At 40.9% G+C, this 22,166-nt stretch overlaps 1 protein-coding gene and 1 pseudogene across 2 annotated transcripts in view; one reads left to right on the top strand and one right to left on the bottom strand.

Annotated features, from left to right (window-relative positions):
* Positions 1–22,166, top strand: part of EEIG2 (EEIG family member 2) — a gene marked incomplete at both ends in the record, with an annotated part of 101,590 nt that overhangs the window by 65,942 nt on the left and 13,482 nt on the right. Inside the window, 3 exons of the mRNA XM_080801676.1 lie at positions 5,777–5,806; positions 11,378–11,494; positions 15,512–15,558. Coding sequence (XP_080657802.1) covers positions 5,777–5,806; positions 11,378–11,494; positions 15,512–15,558 — 194 coding nt within the window. The remainder of the gene's footprint in view (positions 1–5,776; positions 5,807–11,377; positions 11,495–15,511; positions 15,559–22,166) is intronic.
* LOC308342249 (glyceraldehyde-3-phosphate dehydrogenase-like) lies at positions 2,974–4,065 on the bottom strand (annotated as a pseudogene). The gene has a single exon. The product of its transcript is annotated as a glyceraldehyde-3-phosphate dehydrogenase-like (transcript).

Below are 22,166 nucleotides of genomic sequence, written 5' to 3'. Positions count from 1 at the left end.
TTTCATGAGTGTTCTGTAGTTCCTCGAGTACAGATCTTTTACCTCTTTGGTTAGGTTTATTCCCAGGTATCTTATGCTTCTCGGTGCTATAGTAAATGGAATTGATTCTCTAATTTCCCTTTCTGTGTTTTCATTGTTAGTGTATAAGAAAGCCACCGATTTCTGTACATTGACTTTGTATCCTGCCACATTACTGAATTGCTGTATGAGGTCTAGTAGTTTGGGGGTGGAGTCTTTTGGGTTTTCCATATAAAGAATCATGTCATCTGCAAGGAGAGAGAGTTTGACTTCTTCCTTGCCAATTTGGATACCTTTTATTTCTCTTTGTTGCTAGGACTTCTAATACTATGTTGACCAAGAGTGGTGAGAGTGGGCATCCTTGTCCTGTTCCTGATCTCAACAGGAAAGCTGCGAGCTTTTTCCCATTGAAGATGATATTTGCTGTGGGTCTTTCATAGATAGATTTGATGAAGTTCAGGAATGTTCCCTCTATCCCTATACTTTGAAGCGTTTTAATCAGGAACGGATGCTGCATTTTGTCAAATGCTTTTTCTGCATCAATTGAGAGACGATGTGGTTCTTCTCTCTTCTCTTATTGATTTGTTCTATCACATTGATTGATTTGCAAATGTTGACCCATCCTTGTAACCCAGGGATGAATCCCACCTGGTCATGGCGGATAATCTTTTTAATGTGCTATTGGATCCTGTTTGCTAGGATCTTGTGGAGAATCTTAGCATCCATATTCATCAGTGATAATGGTCTGAAATTCTCCTTTTTGGTATGGTCTTTGCCTGTTTTCGGGATCAGGGTAATGTTGGCTTCATAAAAAGAGTCTGGAAGTTTTCCTTCTGCTTCAATTTTTTGAAACAGTTTCAGGAGAATAGGTGTTATTTCTTCTTTGACAGTTTGGTAGAATTCCCCAGGGAATCCATCAGGTCCTGGGATCTTGTTTTTTGGGAGGTTTTTAATCACTGCTTCAGTCTCGTTACTAGGTATCAGTCTATTCAGGTTGTCAGTTTCTTCCTGGTTCAATTTTGGGAGTTTATAGTTTTCCAGGAATGCATCCATTTCATCTAGGTTGTTTAACTTATTCGCATATAACTGTTGATAATAATTTCTGATGATCGTTTCTACTTCCTTGGTGTTAGTTGTGATCTCTCCCTCTTCATTCATAATTTTATTAATTTGAGCTTTCTCTCTTTTCTTTTGGATTAGTGGTTTATTGATCTTATTGATTTTTTCAAAAAAGCAGCTTCTGGTTTCATTGATACGTTCTGCTGTATCTCTAGTTTCTACCTCTTTGATCTCTGCTCTAATCTTGAACCAGCATACAGTTTTTATTTAAAGCTACAGATCTGAGATGCCTGGTTGGCTTGGTTGGTTAAGTGTCCATCTCGGTTTCGGCTCAGGTCATGATCTCAGGGTTGTGAGATGGAGCCCAACATCAGGCTCCACACTGAGAATGGAGCCTGCTTGGGATTCTCTCTCCCTTTCCTTCTCCCTCTCCCTCTCTCTCTCTTTCTGTCTCTCTCTCAAAACAAACAAACAAAACAGTAACTACAGACTTGAATGGGGGAAAGTCTAGACATAGAAGATAACAAGCCCTGAACCAAATCTTGGATCACTCCAACACTCAGAGATAGTATAAATTACAGTTAGCAGGAGATGAGCAAGAATTCATATGTATCACTTCTTACATCCTATTGGTGAGTTCTTAGTCACACTGCTATAGCACAACAGGAAGGTAGAAAATGTTGTCATAATACCACATGATGTCACTTGTATGTGGAATTTAAGAAACAAAACAGATGAACATAGGGGAAGGAAAGGATAAATAAAATAAGATGAAAACAGGGAGGCAAACCATAAGAGACTCTATAGGGAACAAACTGAGGGTTGCTGAAGGGGAGGTGGGTGGAGGAATGGGGTAACTGGGCTTGGGTATTAAGAAGGGCACATGATGTAATGAGCACTGGGTGTTGTATGCAACTGATGAAGCACTGAATTCTACCTCTGAAACTAATAATACACTATATGTTACTTCAATTGAATTTAAATTAAAAAAAAATTTTTTAATTATTGTCATTATTTTGGGGTGCCAGATGCCCACGTAAAAATACAGTTTTCTGTTACTTCAGAGAGCAGGGGAATGGATAGTTGGAATACAGCTAGCATTCTTTCTACAGAGGTTGAATACAGAAGTAGGTCCAGCAAATGAAAGTGAGAAGGAGCAGCCAGTGAGATAGGAGTAAAACCAGGTAATTGTGGCACAGTGGAACGTTAGGAAAAAAAAATGTAGGAAAGGAGGTGGAGTGGCCAAGTTTTTCAGATGTTCTTGGGGGGTTAAGTAAGATGGAGATGGAGCCTTTGGGCTTTAACAAAAATGGACGACATTGGTAATCTTAAGAACCATTGCAGAGGGGAAAATGAGGACGAAAACCTGTTTGAAGTAGATTGAATAGAGATTGGGATACAGCAAATTGAGAAGTTTTTGAGCAGTTTAGCTGTAGAGGGAAGCAAAGAATTAGCTAGAAGAGACAAGGATCATCTGGAGAAAGTTTTGTTTTATTTAGTGAAGTGTATTCTTTAGGGATATGACAATAACATAGTAAGAATAATTCAATAATTCATAATGGGGCATATTTAGTGGCATGGCCACGCCAGACATCAGTGGGACAGGAAAGGGGAAGGACAGCAAACATTCATAAATAATTGAGTTTACCATAGATTGCTGCTCATCTTATTTCAATTCACCACTTTTTGGGGGGAGGGAGGTGCTGGGTACATGGTACATGTACATTGATGGTACATGACAAGGTAGTGTTCCCCTTCTTCATGGGGTCTGGGATGGAAACTGTTCAGAGGTCAGGAGATTCTCAGTATGTTGGGGGATAAGTTAGGGCAAGAACTCCCAGCAGCTGAGGGCCTCTCTCTTCTTGTTCTGCTGGGACTGATGTTCCCAGGGGGCTCTTATTCCTTGGAGGCCATGTGGATGATAAGGTCCACCACCTGGTTGCTATAGCCAAATTCATTGTCATACCAGGAAATGAGCTAGACAAAGTGGTCTTGGAGAGCAATGCCAACATCAAAGGTGGAAGAATGGGTGTCACTGTTAAAGTCGCAGGAGACAACCTGGTCCTCATTGTAGCCTAGGATGCCCTTGATGGGGCCCTCTGATGCCTGCTTTACCACTTCACCACCATCACCACCACCTTCACCACCACCACCTTCATCATATTTGGCAGTTTTCTCCAGGCAGTAGGTCAGATCCACGATTGACGTGTTGCAGGTAGAGACACAGAAGGCCATGCCAGTGAGCTTCTCATTCACTTCAGGGATGATCTTGCCTACAACTTTGGCAGCACCAGTAGAAACAGGGATGATGTTCTGGGCAGCCTCTCTCAATCATCATGCAGCACCTTCCCAGAGGGTCCATCACAGTCTTCTGGGTGGCACTGATGGCATGGAGTCATAAATCACGAGTCCCTCCGTGATGCCAAAGTTGTCAAGAATGACTTTAGCCAGAAGGGCCAAGCAGTTAGTGGTGCAGAAGGCATTGCTGACAATCTTGAGGGGGGTTGCCATACTTCTCATGGTTCACGCCCATTACAAACATGGAAGCATCAACAGGAGGGGCAGAGATGATGACCCTCTTGGCCCCACCCTTCAAGTGAGCTCCAGACTTCCCCATGGTGGTGAAGACCCCAGTGGACTCCACAACATACTCAGCACCAGCATCACCCCATTTGATGGTGACAGAGTGTCACTCCTGGAAGATGGAGATGGGTTTTCCATGGATGACAAGTTTCCTATTCTCAGCCTTGACTGTACCATTGAGTTTGCTGTGGGCAGAATCATACTGGAACATGTAGACCATGTAGTTGAGGTGAATGAAGGGTCATTGATGGTGACAGTATCCGCTTTGCCAGAGTTAAAAGCAGCCCTGGTGACCAGGTGCCCAGTAAAGCCAAATCCATTTATTATGATGTTCGCCATTGTGTCTTAGGGATGCAGCTGGCATTGCACTGTAAGATGTGGCTGTCTGTCAAACAGGGCGGAGCAGAGAGCTTAGATTCACCACTTTAAAAATGGAAATGGTATTCAAAAGAATGAAGTCTTGCCATTTGCAACAGCATGGATGGACCTAGAGGGTATTGTGCTAAGTGAAATGTCAGAGAATGACAAATACTGTATGATTTCACTTCTACGTGGAATCTAAAAAACAAAACAAACAAAAACCAGATACAGAATCATAAGTACAGAGAACACACTGGTGGTTTCCAGAGGGGAGGAGGATGAGGGGATGGTTGAAATAGGTGAAGGAGATTACGAGGTACAAACTTCCAGTCATAAAATAAATAAGTCACAGAGATGAAAAGTACAGCATGGGGAATATCATTACTAATTTTGTAATTGCATTGTATGGTGACAGATGGTGACTACACTTACCATGATGAACATTGCATAATATTTAGAATTGTCAAATCACTGTGTTGTAACCTAAAACTAATTTTTTAAAAGTGAGTAGGGAGAGGAGATTCTGACCCTAATTGTAATGGCAAACACACATACAGGATATATTGTATGCTGGGCTTTGTTCTAAGTGTTTTACACTTAATTCTCACAACTGTGCAGTGTCCTAAATCCTGAGATTTGGCAAATTATTGTATAGTTATATGTTTCAAATAAAATAAAATGTCAAGATGCCTATACCTTATTATTTTTTACTTTTGCCAGTCTTGTTCACATTAGTTAAGAGGGAGTCTACTATACTAACATGGGTATTATTTGTGTGCATACACACACACACACACACACACACACACACATTTATATTAACATGGACAATATCATATATAAGTAGAAAAAAGTAAGATATAAGACAGTATGTGTAGGGGTACCTGGGTGGTTAAGTCAGTTAAGCATCTGCTTTCAGCTTAGTCATGATCCCACAGTCCTGGAATCGAACCCCGTATCTGGCTCCCTGCTCTGCAAGAAGCCTGCTCTCCCATTCCCCCTGCTTGTGTTCCCTCTCTTGCTGTCTCTTTCTCTGCCAAATAAATAAACAAAATCTTTAAAAGAAAAAAAAATAACAGTGTGTGTAGTATGGTACATTTGAATAAAAGGCATCTTTTGGTTTGTTCCTTAAAGTTGGTAACAGTAGTTGTCTTTGGGGTGGGAGTTTCAACTCTTAATAAAATCTTTCCACAATTTCATTCATGTGCTTACTAATAAGTAAATAATTTAACCTTTCTTTGATGATTTGGGTTTTTACAGTGTATCTAGGATACTTTTTGGCAATTTCTTCTTCAGAATAGATTAAAAATTAGCTTGTCTTCTTACCATTTCCCTTTTTCAGATTTAAGTTAAATTCTCAATTAAACTCCTGACAATTTGGGGGATGGGGGTAGGATAGCCATCCAAATAGTTGAATTTAGGATCATTAGAAATTTACTGTCCATATTTATTAAGCATGTAAATATGTAAATATCTACTTCAGGATTATTTTATATGTGTTTAATTTTAAATCTTTATTTTTTTAAAGATTTTATTCACTTTATTTGTCAGAGAGAGAGAGAGAGAGCGCGTGCGCGCACAAACAGGGGAAGCAGCAAGCAGAAGGAGAAGCAGGCTCCCCGCTGAGCAGGGACTAGGACCCTGGGATCATGACCTGAGCCTAAGGCAGACACTTAACCAACTGAGCCACCCAGTTGTTCCTAATTTTAAATCTTTAATCATATGATATCCTTATAGTGTTTTTTATCTTTCACAGGAATTGAAAGGTGGAAAAGCTTATGCAAAGGTAAGTAGATGTTTTTTAACTCTTTTGGAACTTGTAATATTACTCACTGCTACTTATAAGCTTAAAAATTGAATGGTTTGTTCTTCTAATTGCTATTCAGGTTGGCTGTTTTTATTTTATTTTATTTTATTTTTTAAGATTTTATTTATTTTAGGGAGTGCAAGTGGGGGAAAGAGCAGACTCCCCACTAAGCAGGGCTCCATCCCACAACCCAGAGATCATGACCTGAGATGAAATCAAGAGTCAAACGCTTAACCGACTGAGCCACCCAGGCACCCCAAGTTGGCTGTTTTTAAATAAAGCAACTCGGAGATTGAACAGTTGGATCCAGCAATAAATTATAGGCACATTCTTCCTAAAAACTGATTATAGGATGTTATTCTTACATTTCAGCTTCCCTACTAGAAGATGATCTCTGGTTTCCATTAAGTAATAGCATCTGTTAATACCATCTCCCCTGTTAATTCTGCCTCCCCTCACCCCTCAGTGGAATAGGACCTCTCCTCTGTGTTCTCTTAGCAGTCTGTAGTACATGATCACTACAATTCTTTATACTTCTACTAGCTATATGGAATTACTAATGATTTGTGTGCTCACCTTTTTGATGAATAGAAGGAATTAGTAATACTGCCAGAAACGTACATACTCCTCTTTTATTTTCATCTCTGATGGTATCTGTCAATTCAGTCATCTGCACCAGGATACCAGCTTAACCATCAACTCTAAGTCCTTAAAACTACGTGGTTGCAGTGTCAGTTAGGAGGCTCTTTGCTACAAGTAACAGAATACCCTCCTCACCTAGAGGGGTTTTGTTTTGTTTTGTTTTGTTTTTAATTTCACAGAGCAAGTAAATATGAAACAGAGCTGCAGATGTGAGCTAGAGCTGCTCCAGGAGTAGTTAATCCACTGACTAAAGGACGTCATCAAGAACCCATGTTACTTTTCTCTTTTCATTCTTCCATTCACTGTGTCATGATTTTATCCTTGCCTAGCTCTTCTCATGATCACCAGGTGGCTTGAGTTTTAGTTCACACATTCACATATGACAAAATCTAGCTGAGGGAGGAAATCTCTGACGAGAAAACTTTTCCTAGTTGACCCTCAGAAGATTTCCCCATAACTTTCATTGGCCACAACTGGATGATATTGCCGCTCCTAAACCAGGCATGGGCGGTAGGAATGGATTGCCATGGCCAGCTTAGACTCATCAGTTTGACAATGAGCTAAAGGTTGGGCTACTTTCCTTTTTGCACATGGATGAGCTAAGGGTGGACACTTGAATAAAATCAGGGCTCTACTAACAAGGAATATAAGAACATTGGATGATGCTGGGGAGGCAAAAAAACAGGGTCTGCAGCAGTTGACAAATCCTGATTTCTCCCTTTTTATTTAAAAACCATCCCTTCTCTCCATTCACAAGGCAGGTGCCTTAGGTTATGCCTTCATTATTTCTTACTTAATACCTGCGCTGGCCTCTTACCTTTTATTCTCTGCCTCTGATGTCTCCCTCTATCCGTCTTCTATATTATTGCCATATGATCATTCTGAAATTCAGACATGATCATTCCCCCACTTTTAGTCCTTCAGCAGCTATCTATTGCCTGTAAAGGAAAATGAGATGAAAAGTCTAGCTAATATTTAGACCCGTCTTGGACATCATCTGTACATGCTCATACTCACACTCACTTAATTCTTATGCTTCAGACTTACTGCCCTCAGAAACCTCCTGGAATGTACTCTGCTCTTTTACGCTCTTTGCCTTGTGACTTGATATTTTCTCTGCCATGCATATGCTTCCCCCTTCCCTTGTCCTGTCAACTTATACAGCATTAAACATTCAGTTTAGTCATCCCTTCCCCCGAGAAATTTTCTTTTCCTTTCTGTCTTGTAACTGTGCCTTCTTCCATTCCAGCACTTAAACTTTTTTTTTTAAATAACAATGTGTTTTCTGGGGTGCCTGGGTGGCTCAGTGGGTTAAAGTCTCTGCCTTCAGCTCAGGTCATGATCTCAAGGTCCTGGGATCAAGCCCCGCATTGGGTTCTCTGCTCAGCGGGGAGCCTGCTTCCTCCCACTCTCTCTGCCTGCCTCTCTGCCTACTTGTGATCTCTCTGTCAAATAAATAAATAAAATCTTTAAAAAAAAGAAAAAAAGAATGTGTTTTCTTTCTATCTTCCCTCATTTAACTGTGAGCTCCTTGACACTAGGAATGATTTATATTCCCAATGCCTAATGTTACCTGAAATGTAGATGCTCAGAATTATTTGCCAAATGAAGTAATATCTACCACAGAAGTAACTGGTATCTATGTATATGTGCCATTTTAAGGAGACCGTTATTTCAGTGAAGCCAAAGAGAAAATCATAAGGAAATAATGGACTCCTTGGTACCTCACTAAGTCCTTGCCTGTCCTGTTCATCACTGTTTTTGCAGTGTCCAGAACAGGGCCTGGCACATAAAAGGTGCTCAGTAAGTAAATGTTGACCTTCAGCTTGAAACATCACAGTCTTCATTGGTAACCTACAGCCTAAAACATCACATTGCTATACATTTTTTATGCTTTCTTAATGGTGACTGACCACATTCTTTTTTTTTTTTTTAATTACTTGGTGACATAGTAATACCAGCTTTCTAATAGTGAGTGCTAAGCCAGTAGTCTGCTTTTTGTTCAACAAATATGTATTAACTGCCAGCGTATGGAAACACTGTTCTTGGCACAAAACAGACCCAAATCCCTGCCTTTGTGGAGCTTATAGTCTTACGGAAGGTTGAAGGGGGCAGACAGTAAGCAAAATAAATATGAAATGTGTATGTATGTGATATGCTGACAGCTACTAAGGAGAGGAACAAGACAGGTAAGGGGTAAAGGAGGACAACTACAGGGTAGGGGAGGGAGGGAGGGAGGGAGGAGTCAGGGCAATAAGAATGGTCACAGAAGGAAGGCCCCTTAGGTGGTATTTGAACATAGACCTGAATGGAGTGAGGAGGAAGGCTACAGGAAGATCTAAGGATGTGTCAGGCAAAAGAACAGTGAGTGTTTTTCAGAGTCCATAGTCTCTCATGGTTCACCTGACCTGAGGGTTTTGAAGGGGCGGGGGGGGGGGTGGGAGGTTGGGGGAACCAGGTGGTGGGTATTAGGGAGGGCACAGATTGCATGGAGCACTGGGTGTGGTGAAAAAACAATGAATACTGTTACGCTGAAAATAAATAAAAAATTAAAAAAAAAAAAAAAAAGAACAGTGAGTGTTAAAGGCCTTGAGGCAGTCTTGGCATTTTCAAGAAAAAAGACATTGTGGCCAGGAGAGTAAATAAGGAAGAGGGTGGGGAAATGAAGCTGACAAGGTGGTGGCCAAGGATGAAGGGACCAGAGACAGTCAATGTAGACAACTCTTTCAAGGAGTTTTTTTTATGAAAGCACAAAAATAGTCTAACAGACTGGAGAGAGATAGAGGATGAGGTTTTCTTTTGTTCATTAAGATGGTAAAAACTCCAGCATGCTTGTGTGCTAATGGGAGTGGTTCAGTAGAGAAGGGAAACTTGAGAGCCCAGAAGAGAGGGAGGAATTCCTGCAGCAGTGAACGTTAGTAGGCAGGAGGAGAGTGGTTAGCCTCAGGTTGGAGCACAGCTGGGTCACTTATTACAGCACATGGGTACAGCTGCAGAAAGGTGAGGGGATGTGGTCGGCAGTAAGAACTTCTGGAAGTTAAGTGCTCTTTTGATTGCCTTTAGCCTCTGGGTGAATAAGGAAGCAAGGCATCAGCACAGAGTTTGAGTGGAAAGGAATTGCTGGAGATTTCAAGGGAAAGAGTAATATATGAAATACGGCCTTCAGATGATATGTAATCAAATAGCCCCATGAATCTTCACATGTTCGTTGGTATGTGGCTTTACCTTGGACATATCCAGGCTTTTCTGCTGATCTCTTAGACCCTTAAAAGGCAGTAAGGCCAGAGGAGCTGTGTGAAAATTAGTTAGATGTCACCTGTGGCCTGATGTGTTCTGACTTACTATTGCATTTAGGAATCATGGCCTTTCAACTGGTCTCTAAGTTTTTATTTTTCGTTCTTTTTTTTTTTTTTAAGATTTTATTTATTTATTTGACAGAGATCACAAGTAGGCAGAGAGGCAGGGAGAGAGAGAGGAGGAAGCAGGCTCCCTGCTGAGCAGAGAGCCCGATGCGGGGCTCGAGCCCAGGACCCTGAGATCATGACCTGAGCAGAAGGCAGAGGCTTAACCCACTGAGCCACCCAGGTGCCCCTTTTGTTCTTTTTATACCAGTTAAAAGTTACTAAAATAATGCTCTAGCCTGTAGTTAAAATCTTCATCTTGAATGCCTTCTTATGTGCCCAATATGTATCTTAAAATCTTAAAGCAGGCAGCTTAAAATTTTTATTAGGTATTCAGGGAGATGTGCTTAATTGCAAATTCAAAACATTTTTTTGTTTTCAATAAGACTCCATATGCACTGCATGTAGTTGTATAGAATAGAACAGACTTAGTTAAAAAAAAAATGGGGCCTATTTCTTGTACCACTTGGAAATAAGAAATAGGGGTTGAACAACATCAGAGGACAGACTGTTTGTGATCTTTGGTAGCTGTAGAAAATGGGGATTGAGGGGCGCCTGGGTGGCTCAGTGGGTTATAGCCTCTGCCTTCAGCTCAGGTCATGCTCTCGGGGTCCTGGGATCCAGCCCCACATCGGGCTCTCTGGTTGGCGTGGAGCCCGCTTCCCTTCCTCTCTCTGCCTGCCTCTCTGCCTGCTTGTGATCTCTGCCTGTCAAATAAATAAATAAAATTGTAAAAAAAAAAAAAAAAAGAAAAAGAAAAAGAAAATGGGGATTGAACCTGAGTAGTAATGAGAGGAAGGAAGAGGATTGATCTAAACTTTTGGAGAGCAGCATAGAGGGTTGTTGTAGGGCCCAGTTTTGGGGAAGGGGAAAAGGTTTCATAAGAAGGGATTTACTTAAGTATGATCAGCAAAGCAAATGCTGTGGAATGTGGTGAAGGAGTAGGGGCTTATACTGAAGAAAACTTGAATCATTCTATTTCTTGCATGTAAAGTAAGAATTTAATAACCTGGAACTGTTTGCAGTCACCAGTGGTTAACTGGGCGTAGAGCCAGAACCAGAATAGGGAGAAGAAAGTCTGATCAGTTTTCTTTATGCATATGCAAATGATCATGATTGGTCTGCTACTGTTTCCCACAGTGTGGGGTGAGTACCACTGCTACTTGCAATGATTTTAATTGTTTGATAAACATTATTTCTACTTCAGCAGTTACGTATTTCAGTGTGTACGGAGAAAAAATATATTTAGCACATCAAATATGTGATTTCAGATCAAATTGCCTAAGACAAGATTAGAATACTTAACACATTTTTACAAAAGAAGCGAGCCAATCTAAAGGCACACATTAAGCAAATAATAGAGCAGATACTGTTAAGATGGCCAAAATTGCAAATGACTGAAATTTGAGAAAACTTGTCTAGAACATGGGTTGAATGTTTATTTTAAGGAGAATATGATAGAAGCCTAGTAGATATTCTATTAATATAATTCCCTTTCTTTTCATAGCTGGGCTTTGCAGATCTAAACCTGGCAGAGTTTGCTGGATCAGGAAATACCACTCGTCGCTGTTTACTGGAAGGCTATGATACCAAAAATACGAGACAGGATAATTCCATTCTTAAAGTAAGCACGTTTTGAGATTTACATGTCAACAAAGGAGAATCTCTGCCTTTAAATAAGCATAGGTATATACAGTCAAGGGCAAGATGGGATCAGTATGAGATCATAAGCTGACCACGCCACTGAAATACTCACCGTTTAGGGGAAAAGCTTCCCAAATCATAGAAGCAGCGAAAGTAACAAATGTTCACCTTCATGATCCAAGGTATTTCTGGAGCTGTGAACGTTCAGGGAGTAGTACATACAACTGCTACAGCATAAGGGCTCATAGAGAGTAAGGAGCATGAGGAGGGAAGACCTTAAAAATGTTTGTTGCTCCCAAAGAGTGACTTCCCAAGCATCTGTGGTGGGTGCAGAGAAGTCACTGGGCTTTCCTATAACTAGTAAAGTGACAGGTGAAACTCACTTTAGGCATCTGCCCTCTTGTTTCTAAGTACCATCAGCAGCCTCCTATTCTCGTGGCCACAGAGGAGAACATACACTTGAGAGAGTTGATGAGGGTATTAAATGAGACCGGTTGAGAAAATGTTTGTAAAGCATCTTGTACCTAGTAAGACTCACTGGACAAACTTTTTGCTGTATTTTAGTGAGGTTACCCCATGATGGTAAGTTATCTAACGTTAAAAAAGGAAAATAATTCAGAATAAAAACTGGATGGTCAGAAGTTAGTGGAGCAAAGAATTCCCCAACACCTACACTTTTCAAACTTCATTTTCAGTAAATAAACAAAAAATTTCAGAGCAGTTGCATATGCCTGTATGACGTAAACAGTGATGGATAGGGTAGATTCAGATGAAGAAGCTGAGACTCAGGTTAAGTGTCTTACTAAAGTCATCGGTGGCAGAGCAGAGACCAGAATGCGTTATCTTCTGCCGTGTAGAGTCAGTGGTCTTTTCATGTTACCATGCTGTCTAAGCACCAGACTCAGAAGGAACAGACTGCACTGTTCATTCTTAGACTCATCCCAAAACAAGCCACTAAATTCAGTTTCTTCATATTTGCCGTATAAGATTTATAATCCTTCTCTGATTTATAGTGTCTTTGTTGGAAATTGAAATAAGTTTCTAATTTCAGACTCCCCCATCCTATCCCCATTCCTTAGGGCCAGCTCCTGGAGTAGTTTCCTCTGGTTCCCCATTGATCCCTTCACACTATCTCTCTCACTTGGTCCTATAAAGAACTTGCTCTTTTTTTTTTTTTTGAGTGCAAGAACATGCATGCGCAAGTTGGGGAAGGCGCAGAGAGAGAGAGAGAGAGAGAGAATGAATCTCAAGCAGACCCCACACTGAGCAGAGAGCCCAATGTGGAGCTCGATCTCACAACCCTGAGATCAAGATCTGAGCTAAATCCAAGAGTCAGACACTCAACTGACTGAGCCACCCAGGCACCACATAACTTAGTCTTCTATAAATCACACGATTCAACTCTCACACTCTCTCCCTGCCTGACCTCTGTCATCTCCTGGCCACCTAGTTAACTTCTCTCTCCTGCTCATCGATGACTTAGCTCTTGGCTCACAGATTCTCTTTCCATCCCTTCTGTCGTCATGTTTTGGTGGCTTCACCATCTGGTGGGTGATCTGTCCTTGTGGACTGTCTTCTCTATGCATTCTCTCCCTCGAGCTAATCTTTTATGTGCCAGAGGTCTCTCTGTTCCTTAAACTACCCTTCTCCAGCATGCTTTTCTTTTTCTTCTTCTCAGTTCCTCCCCTCATGGCCAAACTCTAGACTTTTCTATCTCTAGAAACTTAACCACTGGTATTCCCCTCTGCTACTTTTGTCTCTTAAATTTCCAGTCCTCTTGGTCTACTGCTCACTTAGCTGTCCTTCACCTTACTGTTCTCCCACTGTCTACCAGCCTCCACTTCCTTCCACTTCCCTCTGTATCCAGCTTAGATTCCAGAATCCATGATTCTCTTATGCTTGAAAACACTTCTTGTGGGGCACCTGGGTGGCTCAGTCGCTTAAGCATCTGCCTTCAGCTCAGGTCATGATCACAGGGTCCTGGGATCGAGCCCCATGTCAGGCTCCCAGCTCAGTGGGGAGCCTACTTCTCCCGCTCCCTCTGCTGCTCCCCCTGCTTGTGCTCGCTCTCTCTCTCTCAAATAAAAGTACTTCTTGCTCCTTTGCCCATCTCCCTCATTGCTCTCTCCCAGCGAATCCCCAACCCCAGTTAAGCTCAACTTCAGCTGTCCTCTCTGGGTCTGCATCCTAATTGCCAAATGTTGCTGGAGAAGATCACACAACCATCCAGCCGCTGTTCCTACAGTCTTGCTCCCTGCCATCAAGCAACTCTCCTTCCTTTGTAAGCGTCCTTTCCCAGTTACCAAATACTCTGTTTTATACCTTCTTTCTTTTCAGATCTCTACACACCACCCCTAGTGGTCCTACTTTATCCTTTATGGAGAAAACAAGTCATTAGATTCAAATTCCTTCATCTTCCTGTTGCAGAATTTACAATTCTTCCTGTCTTTCCAGCCCTGTTATCCCTTCTGCCCCCATGACAATGAAGGAAATGTCCCTCTCCCTGTCCAAAGTCACTCCTTCCTCTTAAGTGCTAGAGTCCAAAGCTTGCCTGATCAAGAGCTTTGCAACTTGGACTATCCCTTTTCCTAACCATCTCTGTCTCCAGTGAATTATGCTCATTAACATATGGAGAAACGGCTCTCATATCTACTGTATTTAAAACAAACACCTCCTCCAACCACTATCCCACTCTTTCTGTTCTCCTTCCCCACACAATGTCTTACAAGCTGCAAGTGCCATCTCCATCCCTTCTGAGACATTCAGGATACTCAAGAGTGCTGTTTTTACGTAGTTAGAAACCAGACTGTGGAGTTGTATGAAAGTGGAGGGGATAAGGATGCCCGCACAGCTGGCTCGGGTCCCACATTTAATAAGTGTAGCGCTCAGAAAAAGAACAGTAGTAGAGGTACAGAGGTGAAGAAATAAGAAAGAAATGAGGTTCTATTAGGATATATGTCAGCCACTAGGTAGAAAATATGCACATAAATAAATATTCTCTTCTTCATAGAGACCATGAGTTTCAGTATTATGCAGTCCTAGTTTGAGATCTCAGATCTGCCCTTTATTAGCTACCTGATAGTGAAAATATCACTTTGTCTCCTGAGCTTAAAAGGAAAGTCTCTCATTGGAGTTTTGAACAGTAAGTGAAATCATGCAGTATACAACACTTAGCTTATGCCTGGCACACAATTCTCAAATCACAATTGCTGTTAACATTGTTGTTATTCCTGCTATTACCATTATTTTTCCTGCAAGAACAAAACAAGATCCTACGACCGAGTCTTAAGAGACCATCAGCAAGTAGAGAAAAGCAGCATTTCAGAAAGCATTAACAAAACTTGAAATTCTGTTTGTTTGTTTGTTTTTTTTAAGATTTTTAAATTTATTTGACAGAGAGAGACACACAGCGAGAGAGGGAACACAAGCAGGGGGAGTGGGAGAGGGAGAAGCAGGCTTCCTGCTGAGCAGGGAGCCTGATGCAGGGCTTGATCCCAGGAGTCTGGGATCATGACCTGAGCTGAAGGCAGACCCTTAACTGACTGAGCCCACTTAACCCAGATGCCCCTAAATTCTGTTCTAAAGCTAGAGCAAAGGCCAGAAGCATTCTGCTCTCACAAGCCCCCACAAGCTCCCCTTGAAGCATCGACATGGCAGGTTGGAGGGAAACATTCCACACACTGAAGCACCATAGGAATCTGGGAGACCAGGGCGACCAGTGCACCAGCACGGGGCATCACATTGTGGCACTTGCTCTCCCTTTCCACCTTTCTAGCACCGATTTTTGCCATTACCATGTTTTGAATGTTGGAAAATGGTCTGTATAAACAAGCAGCAATTTAATACTGGATGTAACTCAATCCTGCAATTGCTTTATCGAATAATCTCTAAGTAGAAAATACTGGCCTAGGTTCTGTGGGGGAGGTGTGGGTTAGCAGAACATGGCTTCTCCTCTCAAGGGGACTTTTGTAATCATATTTCTTTTTCTAATACTCAGGTTTTGATCAGTATGCAGCTGATGTCTGGTGACCCGTGTTTTAAAACGTAAGTTGATTCTCAGTAAATGAATTATTTATCTGAAAGTATAATAGTGATTTTTTTTTGTTTAAATTTTTACATTTATATATTGTATTGTTTACCTAGAAGGGGACCAATCTTTTCCTAGGAGACTGCCTGACCCACATAGAAATTACTATTAACCCTTTACCAAATGAGCTGCCCACATTCTAAATTTATTTAGGCTGTAATCTTTCATCATCTTCAAGTTTTGGGTGAAACTATACAAATTAAGTTTTTTAATTTGATCTCTGTGGACTTAGTCATGTCTTCAACAAATACTTGTTAAATGCCTTACCATGTGCTAGGCCCTATTCTAGACACTAGAGAAACAGCAATGAGAAGAAAAAAAAAAGACCGTCCCTGATATCTTGGAGCATATATTCTTAAGAGGAAAACAGTAAGCTAAGAAATAAATGTATAATATAAAGATGGCGAAGAGTGCTTTCGAGGAAAATAATGCAGGGTGGGAGGGCATGTGGGGAGAAAGGTTGCTGTTTTATAGAGAGAGTAGTCAAAAAAAAAAGTCTTCCCTGGCAGAGATGGTATTTGAGCAGAGACCTGAAGGAGGGGGGAAGCACACCATGCAGATATTTGGGGAAAGAGCATTTGAAGTAGAGGAACCAGGGACAAAGGCCTCAGGGAGAAGTGTATTTGGTATGTCCAACAGGCTGCTGGGAGACCAGTATGTTTAGAACAGAGAGAATGGGGAGAAGGGGGATAGGAAATGGGATCAGATGATAAAAAGTCTCCTTGGCTACTTATAACCTGAGATAAAAAGTTACTGGAGGGTTTAGAGTAGGGGACTAAAATTATCTGACTTTTGGCTGCTAGGTAGAGAATAGACAATTTGTGGGAACAACGATGGGAGCAAGGTCAGAAATAGGTAGATGAGTTAGGCTGTTCCAGTAGTCCAAGGTTTAGGGCCAGAGTAACTCATTTATTGAAATGAGAGAGCCTCTGAGAGGCAAGGTTCAGGTTGGGAGCTTAGGTGTTGGACATGTTATGTTGGAGATCCCTATTTAACATCCAGCCAGGCACCTCAAGTAGGCAGTTGGATATGGCACTACAGAGTTCGGTGGGGAGGCCCAGGCTGGAGATACACATTTGGAAATCATGATGTCATCAGCACATAGATAGTAGTTAAAGCCATGGATTTGATTAAATGACCCAGATGGAGTGAGCATAAAGAAAGAAAAAGAACACAGACTGAGGGGTGGGACATCCCAGTGTGTTGGAGATTGGGGAGACGGGGAAGAACCAGCAAAGGAACAACTGTGAGAGAGGAGGAAGGAACCAAAGGAGAGGACTGGCCTGAAAACCAAGTGAAGGAGGTGTTTCAAAATGGAGAGATTAATCAGCTCTGTCCCACACCATGGATGTGGATCACGGAAGATGAGGACTGAGAATTGACCTTTGGATCTGCAGTACAGAGACCATGGGTGCCTTCAACAAGCACTTCAGTAGAATGCTATGAGCCTGCAGCCTTATTGGAGTGAGTTAAAGAAGGTTTGGGAAGAGAGAAATTGGAGAAAATATAAACAATTCTTATGAGGAATTTTGCTGCAAAAAAAAAAAAGGGAACAGAAAATGGGGTTACAAATAAAATGAGGATACAGGGTCAAGGGCAGGTCTTTGGGGTGTTTTAAGATGGAAGATAGTTCAGGATATTTGTGTGCTGATACGAATGGTTCAATAGAGAAGGCGAGATATGGTACAGAAGAGAAAAAGGACAGTTGCTAGACAGTGTCCTTGGACTGTCAAGAGGTATGAAGGTAGAGAATGTCTTCAGATGCAGGTATATGAAAAGTGGAAGCAAATAGAACTTATTTTCAAATTGTTCTTGATTTCTTAGTGAAATAGGAAACAAGATGATCACTGAGGAGTGGGGATGGGAAAGACGGAGGTGGGGGTTTGAGGAAAGATGTGTGAAAGTCCTCAGAGTGTAGGAGAGTGAACAGAATGGGAAAAGGCAGTAGGATTGCTCATTAGCAGTCCAGAAGACAAAAAAAAAAAGTTAATTATATATTATTTGAATATCTGAGAAAAATATATTTAGAAAAGGAAACCTGAATTATTTCCCTGTGTATCAACTTCATGTTTTTAATAGTAATGTCCAGGGGCTCATGAGTGGCGCAATTGAGTGTCTGATGCTTGATTTCATCTCAGGTCATGATCTCAGGGAGGTGATATCGAGCCCTGTATCAGTCTTTGCATTCAGGGAAGAGTCTGCTTGAGATTATCTCTCTCCCTCTCCCTCTGGCCCTCCCACCACACTCACTCTCAATCTAAATTTCAAAAAAAATTTTCAATAGTGATGTCTATATAGTTTCCTATTTACAGTGTTTTATAAAGATGAAAATACATATTTTTGTCCAAATCAGTTATTGATTAAACCATGCATTTTACTGTAACTTACCCTTCCTGTGTTGTCCTCTCTCAAACCTTAATTTCCTGGCTTTTTGCTTTATATCCTGCTCTCTTAGGACTAAACAATTTTTGCTATACTGTATTTGGCTTCTTAGGTAACAGTGTTTTTCTAGTGGAATCAGCTTAGGGTGAAATGAGAAAATGAGCAGCAAAAGTAAGTAGAAGAAAAGGAATTCATCATTCCTTCTCATGAACTTATAAATATTCCCTTTCTGGCCCTTTCTCTAGCATTTTATCTATTTGTGCAACTGAAATACTAAAGAGCTCAAAAATAGATCATCTTATATTCTGTATTATCTCCAGGAATATAAATCTGACAGTCTAGAGTTTCTATTTATAGAAAAAGATGTTTGTAACTCATTAGAATAAACAGACTTTGCTTAATCCCAAGATACATAAAAGTATTTCTCAGGAAAATGAAACCCCCAATATTTATTTTCTCTTTTCTCTAAATATCTGAAATTGTACATGTGTCAGTGGAAAAAGGACAGCTCTAACACATCCATGCACTTGCACATGCTGAGTGTGGACTGAATAGGAAAGTGTTTAAATGATGTAAAAAGTAAATTATTTTTATTAGGTTATATTTTAGTATATATCAGAAATATAAAATCACAGTGCTTTAGAGCTGAAAATAATGTTTGAGGTTGTCTAGTCCAGTGATTTTTTTTTTTTTTCAGAATATTTAGTCACAAAGTCCTTCTGCTCAAATGTATGATGAATCCCAGTATATAGCATTTTTCTATTGTGGGACAAAAAGATATAATACCTTACTACCCCTGAAGTCTCTAAGGGAGCTTCACAGTTTTAAAAGTGTTATATAATCCAAGTTCTCATCTTACAGATGAGAAAACTAAGGCACAAAGCAATTGAGTGACACGACTATTTGTCTGTAAAACCCAGATGTAAGTGACTAACTGCTGGGGAGGTTCATTCCACTATTTTCTCTGCTTTTGTCTGTCTTTGAATTTTTCATGATAAAATGTTTTTAAAAACCTACTAGAGAAACTAACAAGAATATAGCAATTTAACATTCTCAGCTTTAAATTCTAGCTTTGGTATTTTATGAGCAGAGGATCTGTAATATGGCTTATATTATTTTTCTGAAAGACAAATTTCATACCATGAGCCTATATTTATGCATAAGACAGCTGATAAGTCAGGCTCGTAACTGTCTGCCCTAAACTCTCTTTTGTAGTCTCTGCAACTTATCAAATATCCACCAGCTCTAGTAAAAGAATGAAACTGGCTGAAAAGAAAGCAAACCACTAGTGCTAATAAAGACAAAGGATATTTTGGGAGAGAAATTCTATGCTTCACTGGCACCTGACAACTTAGTGGGGAAGCAGATCTAGGGATGATGTAATCCTCTTGAGTAGCTGGGGCTCTGGAACATTTACATTCTGGGAGGAAGGAAATTACTATTTGTCAAAATGATTTAATGACTATTATTATCTCCCAGTTTAATTCTTGAAACAACTCTGTGATGCCTTTTCCATATTTTTTAAGTGAGGACCTTGAGGCTCAGAGGTCAAGGAACTAATTTGTCCAAGGTCCCAAGAGTCACTCATTTATTCAATACATGTGCATCGATTGTCTACCATGTGCTAACATTTACCAAACTAAATTAAGACCAGCCCCTGCTCTGAAGGATTCACTGTTTATTTGGGAGGTGGACACAGGACATATGATGCTCTCAAGGCATAGAGGAGAGACGATCCCTAACTACTTTTTCTTAAAAACCAGGAAAGTTGGGGCGCCTGGGTGGCTCAGTCATTTAGGCTCAGGTCATGATCCCAGGGTCCCAGGAGTGAGCCCCGCATTGAGCTCCCAGCTCAGCAAGGAGCCTGCTTCTCCCTCTCCCACTCTCCCACTTCCCCTGCTTGTGTTTTCTCTCTCTCTGTCTCTCTGTCTCTCTCTGTCAAATAAATAAATAAAATCTTTAAAAAAAAAGAAAGCCAGGAAAGTCTTCACTGAGGGCAGGTGACACTGAGCTAATTTTTAGGGGATGAATAGGAAATTATGAAGCAGAGGAGATGGGTAAAGACGCTCTAGGAAAAGAAAATGGCTTGCACAAGTTTATGGTGCTGTTACAGGGCAGGAATACTAAGTAGGTAATATTGTCATTTTAGGTCATTTTTCACACACTGTAAACATTACTGTGAAATTAAAATCTCATCTCTCATTCTGTAATTGAGCTATATTACACAATTTCTGATAAGGGGTACAAAAACATTTTCAGAACAAAAAGGGGTAACAATAAAAACTGACACTAAACAGTCAGTGATTATTTATTCAACATGGACTGAGTTGTCTAGGGAGACTTAGGAGAGCTGCCAGGGCCCAGCTAAGATTTTAAATTTGCCTTAATACCATTCATTTCCCATGGTTAATGAATTTTATCCATAATACTTAGTTGCCCCAGTATTTGAGCAGTTAATGAAGAAAAGTAAAATGGTACAGGCTTGGGGCTCTTCAAGGTGCTTGAGACTGCAGAACAAGGGGTGCCAAACTGAAGGTATTGCTAAAAGTATCGTGGCCCTGAAGTTAGGCTGGACTGGAAAGGGCAGAGATGAGAGAGGGCGAGAAAGGGAAGAGGCTACAGGCTGAGACCCCTGAAGGCTGGAGAATGGGTCTAAGAGGTGGAGGGATGGAGACATGTTCACATGCACACTTCAGAAGGACCACAGTGACCAAAGCACAGATAGAGGGAGGCTGACCTGTGAGGAGACTCTCGTGGGCATAATGTATAAAGAAGACCAAACTGAAGTAATTAGTGGAGGCTGACAAGAGATGATAAATAGGAGAAATATGAGAGAGTCTGTGTGATTTGGAAATTGATTGGCTGTGGAGAAATGCGAATAGGGAGGACCCAGAGGCAGCATCTAGGATTCTGGTTTTGGTTACTTCATGGACTATGATGGCATCTGGAGTAGGGGAATACAAGAAGAAAGCAGATTTGGGAAAAGAAGATGGCTTTAGTTGGGGATATATATTGACGTCAGTGTACTTGCAGGACACATATTTGAAAATATCCCAACAGGGGGCACCTGGGTGGCTCAGTCAGTTAACATCCAACTCTTGATTTGGGTTCATGTCATGATCTCAGGGTCCATGATCTGAGATCAAGCCCCATGTTGGGCTTGCACTGAGTGTGGAACCTGTGTAAGATTCTCTCTCCCTCTGCCCCTCCCCCAGCCTCCACTCCCACCCCCCATTCATGTTCTAGATAGATAGATAGATAGTTTTAAAAAGAAAATATCCCGCCAGGGTGTGCAATTTTGGAATTTAGGAGATCATAGGATAGAAATAATCTATAAATTAAATAGGTTAATGGCAATCTTAAATGTCTCTGTCTTCAAGGATCTGAATAGCCTGCGGATTCTATTGAGATAATATAGTAAGAATTAAAGAATTACCACATAGCATATGTACACATATAATATATACACATTTACACGTGACTACATGTATACTTTTATATATACATACATGAACATATACACACAAATAACCATTACTTTGAAATGTACAATTTGTTTTATATTGCTTTACTTTTTTTGTTACTGTTACATCTACCTGGCTTAATGTTTTATATAGATTAAAAAGATAAATTCTGTAGATTTAGGCAGGTGAATGACAATTACTGAACTGTCATGAGACTATTAAACTGTGATGTATTTAATGCATGGCATTCATGCGGCATTAGCACCCCTCCCCAAGATGTTTACGTCCTAATCCCCAGAATTTGTGAATATGTTGGATTAAATGACAAAGAAGAATAAGGTGGCAGGTGGAATTAAGGTACTAATCTGCTGGCCTCAGGGAGATTATTCTGGGTTCTCCAGATGGGCCCAATATAATCCCAAGTGCCCTTAAAGAGAAGAGATATAATCCAAGGGAAGAGACAATTGGAAGACAGGGTCAGAGGGAAATGTGAAATACAGGACAGAGAAAGATGCAACTTTTCTGGCTTTGAAGACAAGAGGAAGGAGCCATGAGCTAAGGAATGCAGGTGGTCCCTGGAAACTGGAAAAGAGGGAACAGATTCTCCCCCAAAGCCTCCAGGGACGAGTGTGGTCCTGCCAACACCTTGATTTTAGTCCAGTGGAACCTGTGTCATACCTCTAACCTGTAGAAGTGTAAGATAATAAATTTATGTTGGT

This window comes from Martes martes (assembly GCF_963455335.1).
Source record: "Martes martes genome assembly, chromosome: 4".
Taxonomy (NCBI): Eukaryota; Metazoa; Chordata; class Mammalia; order Carnivora; family Mustelidae; genus Martes; species Martes martes.
The sequence above is the reverse complement of the archived record's forward strand: the minus strand, read 5'-3'. Positions and strand labels throughout refer to the sequence as shown.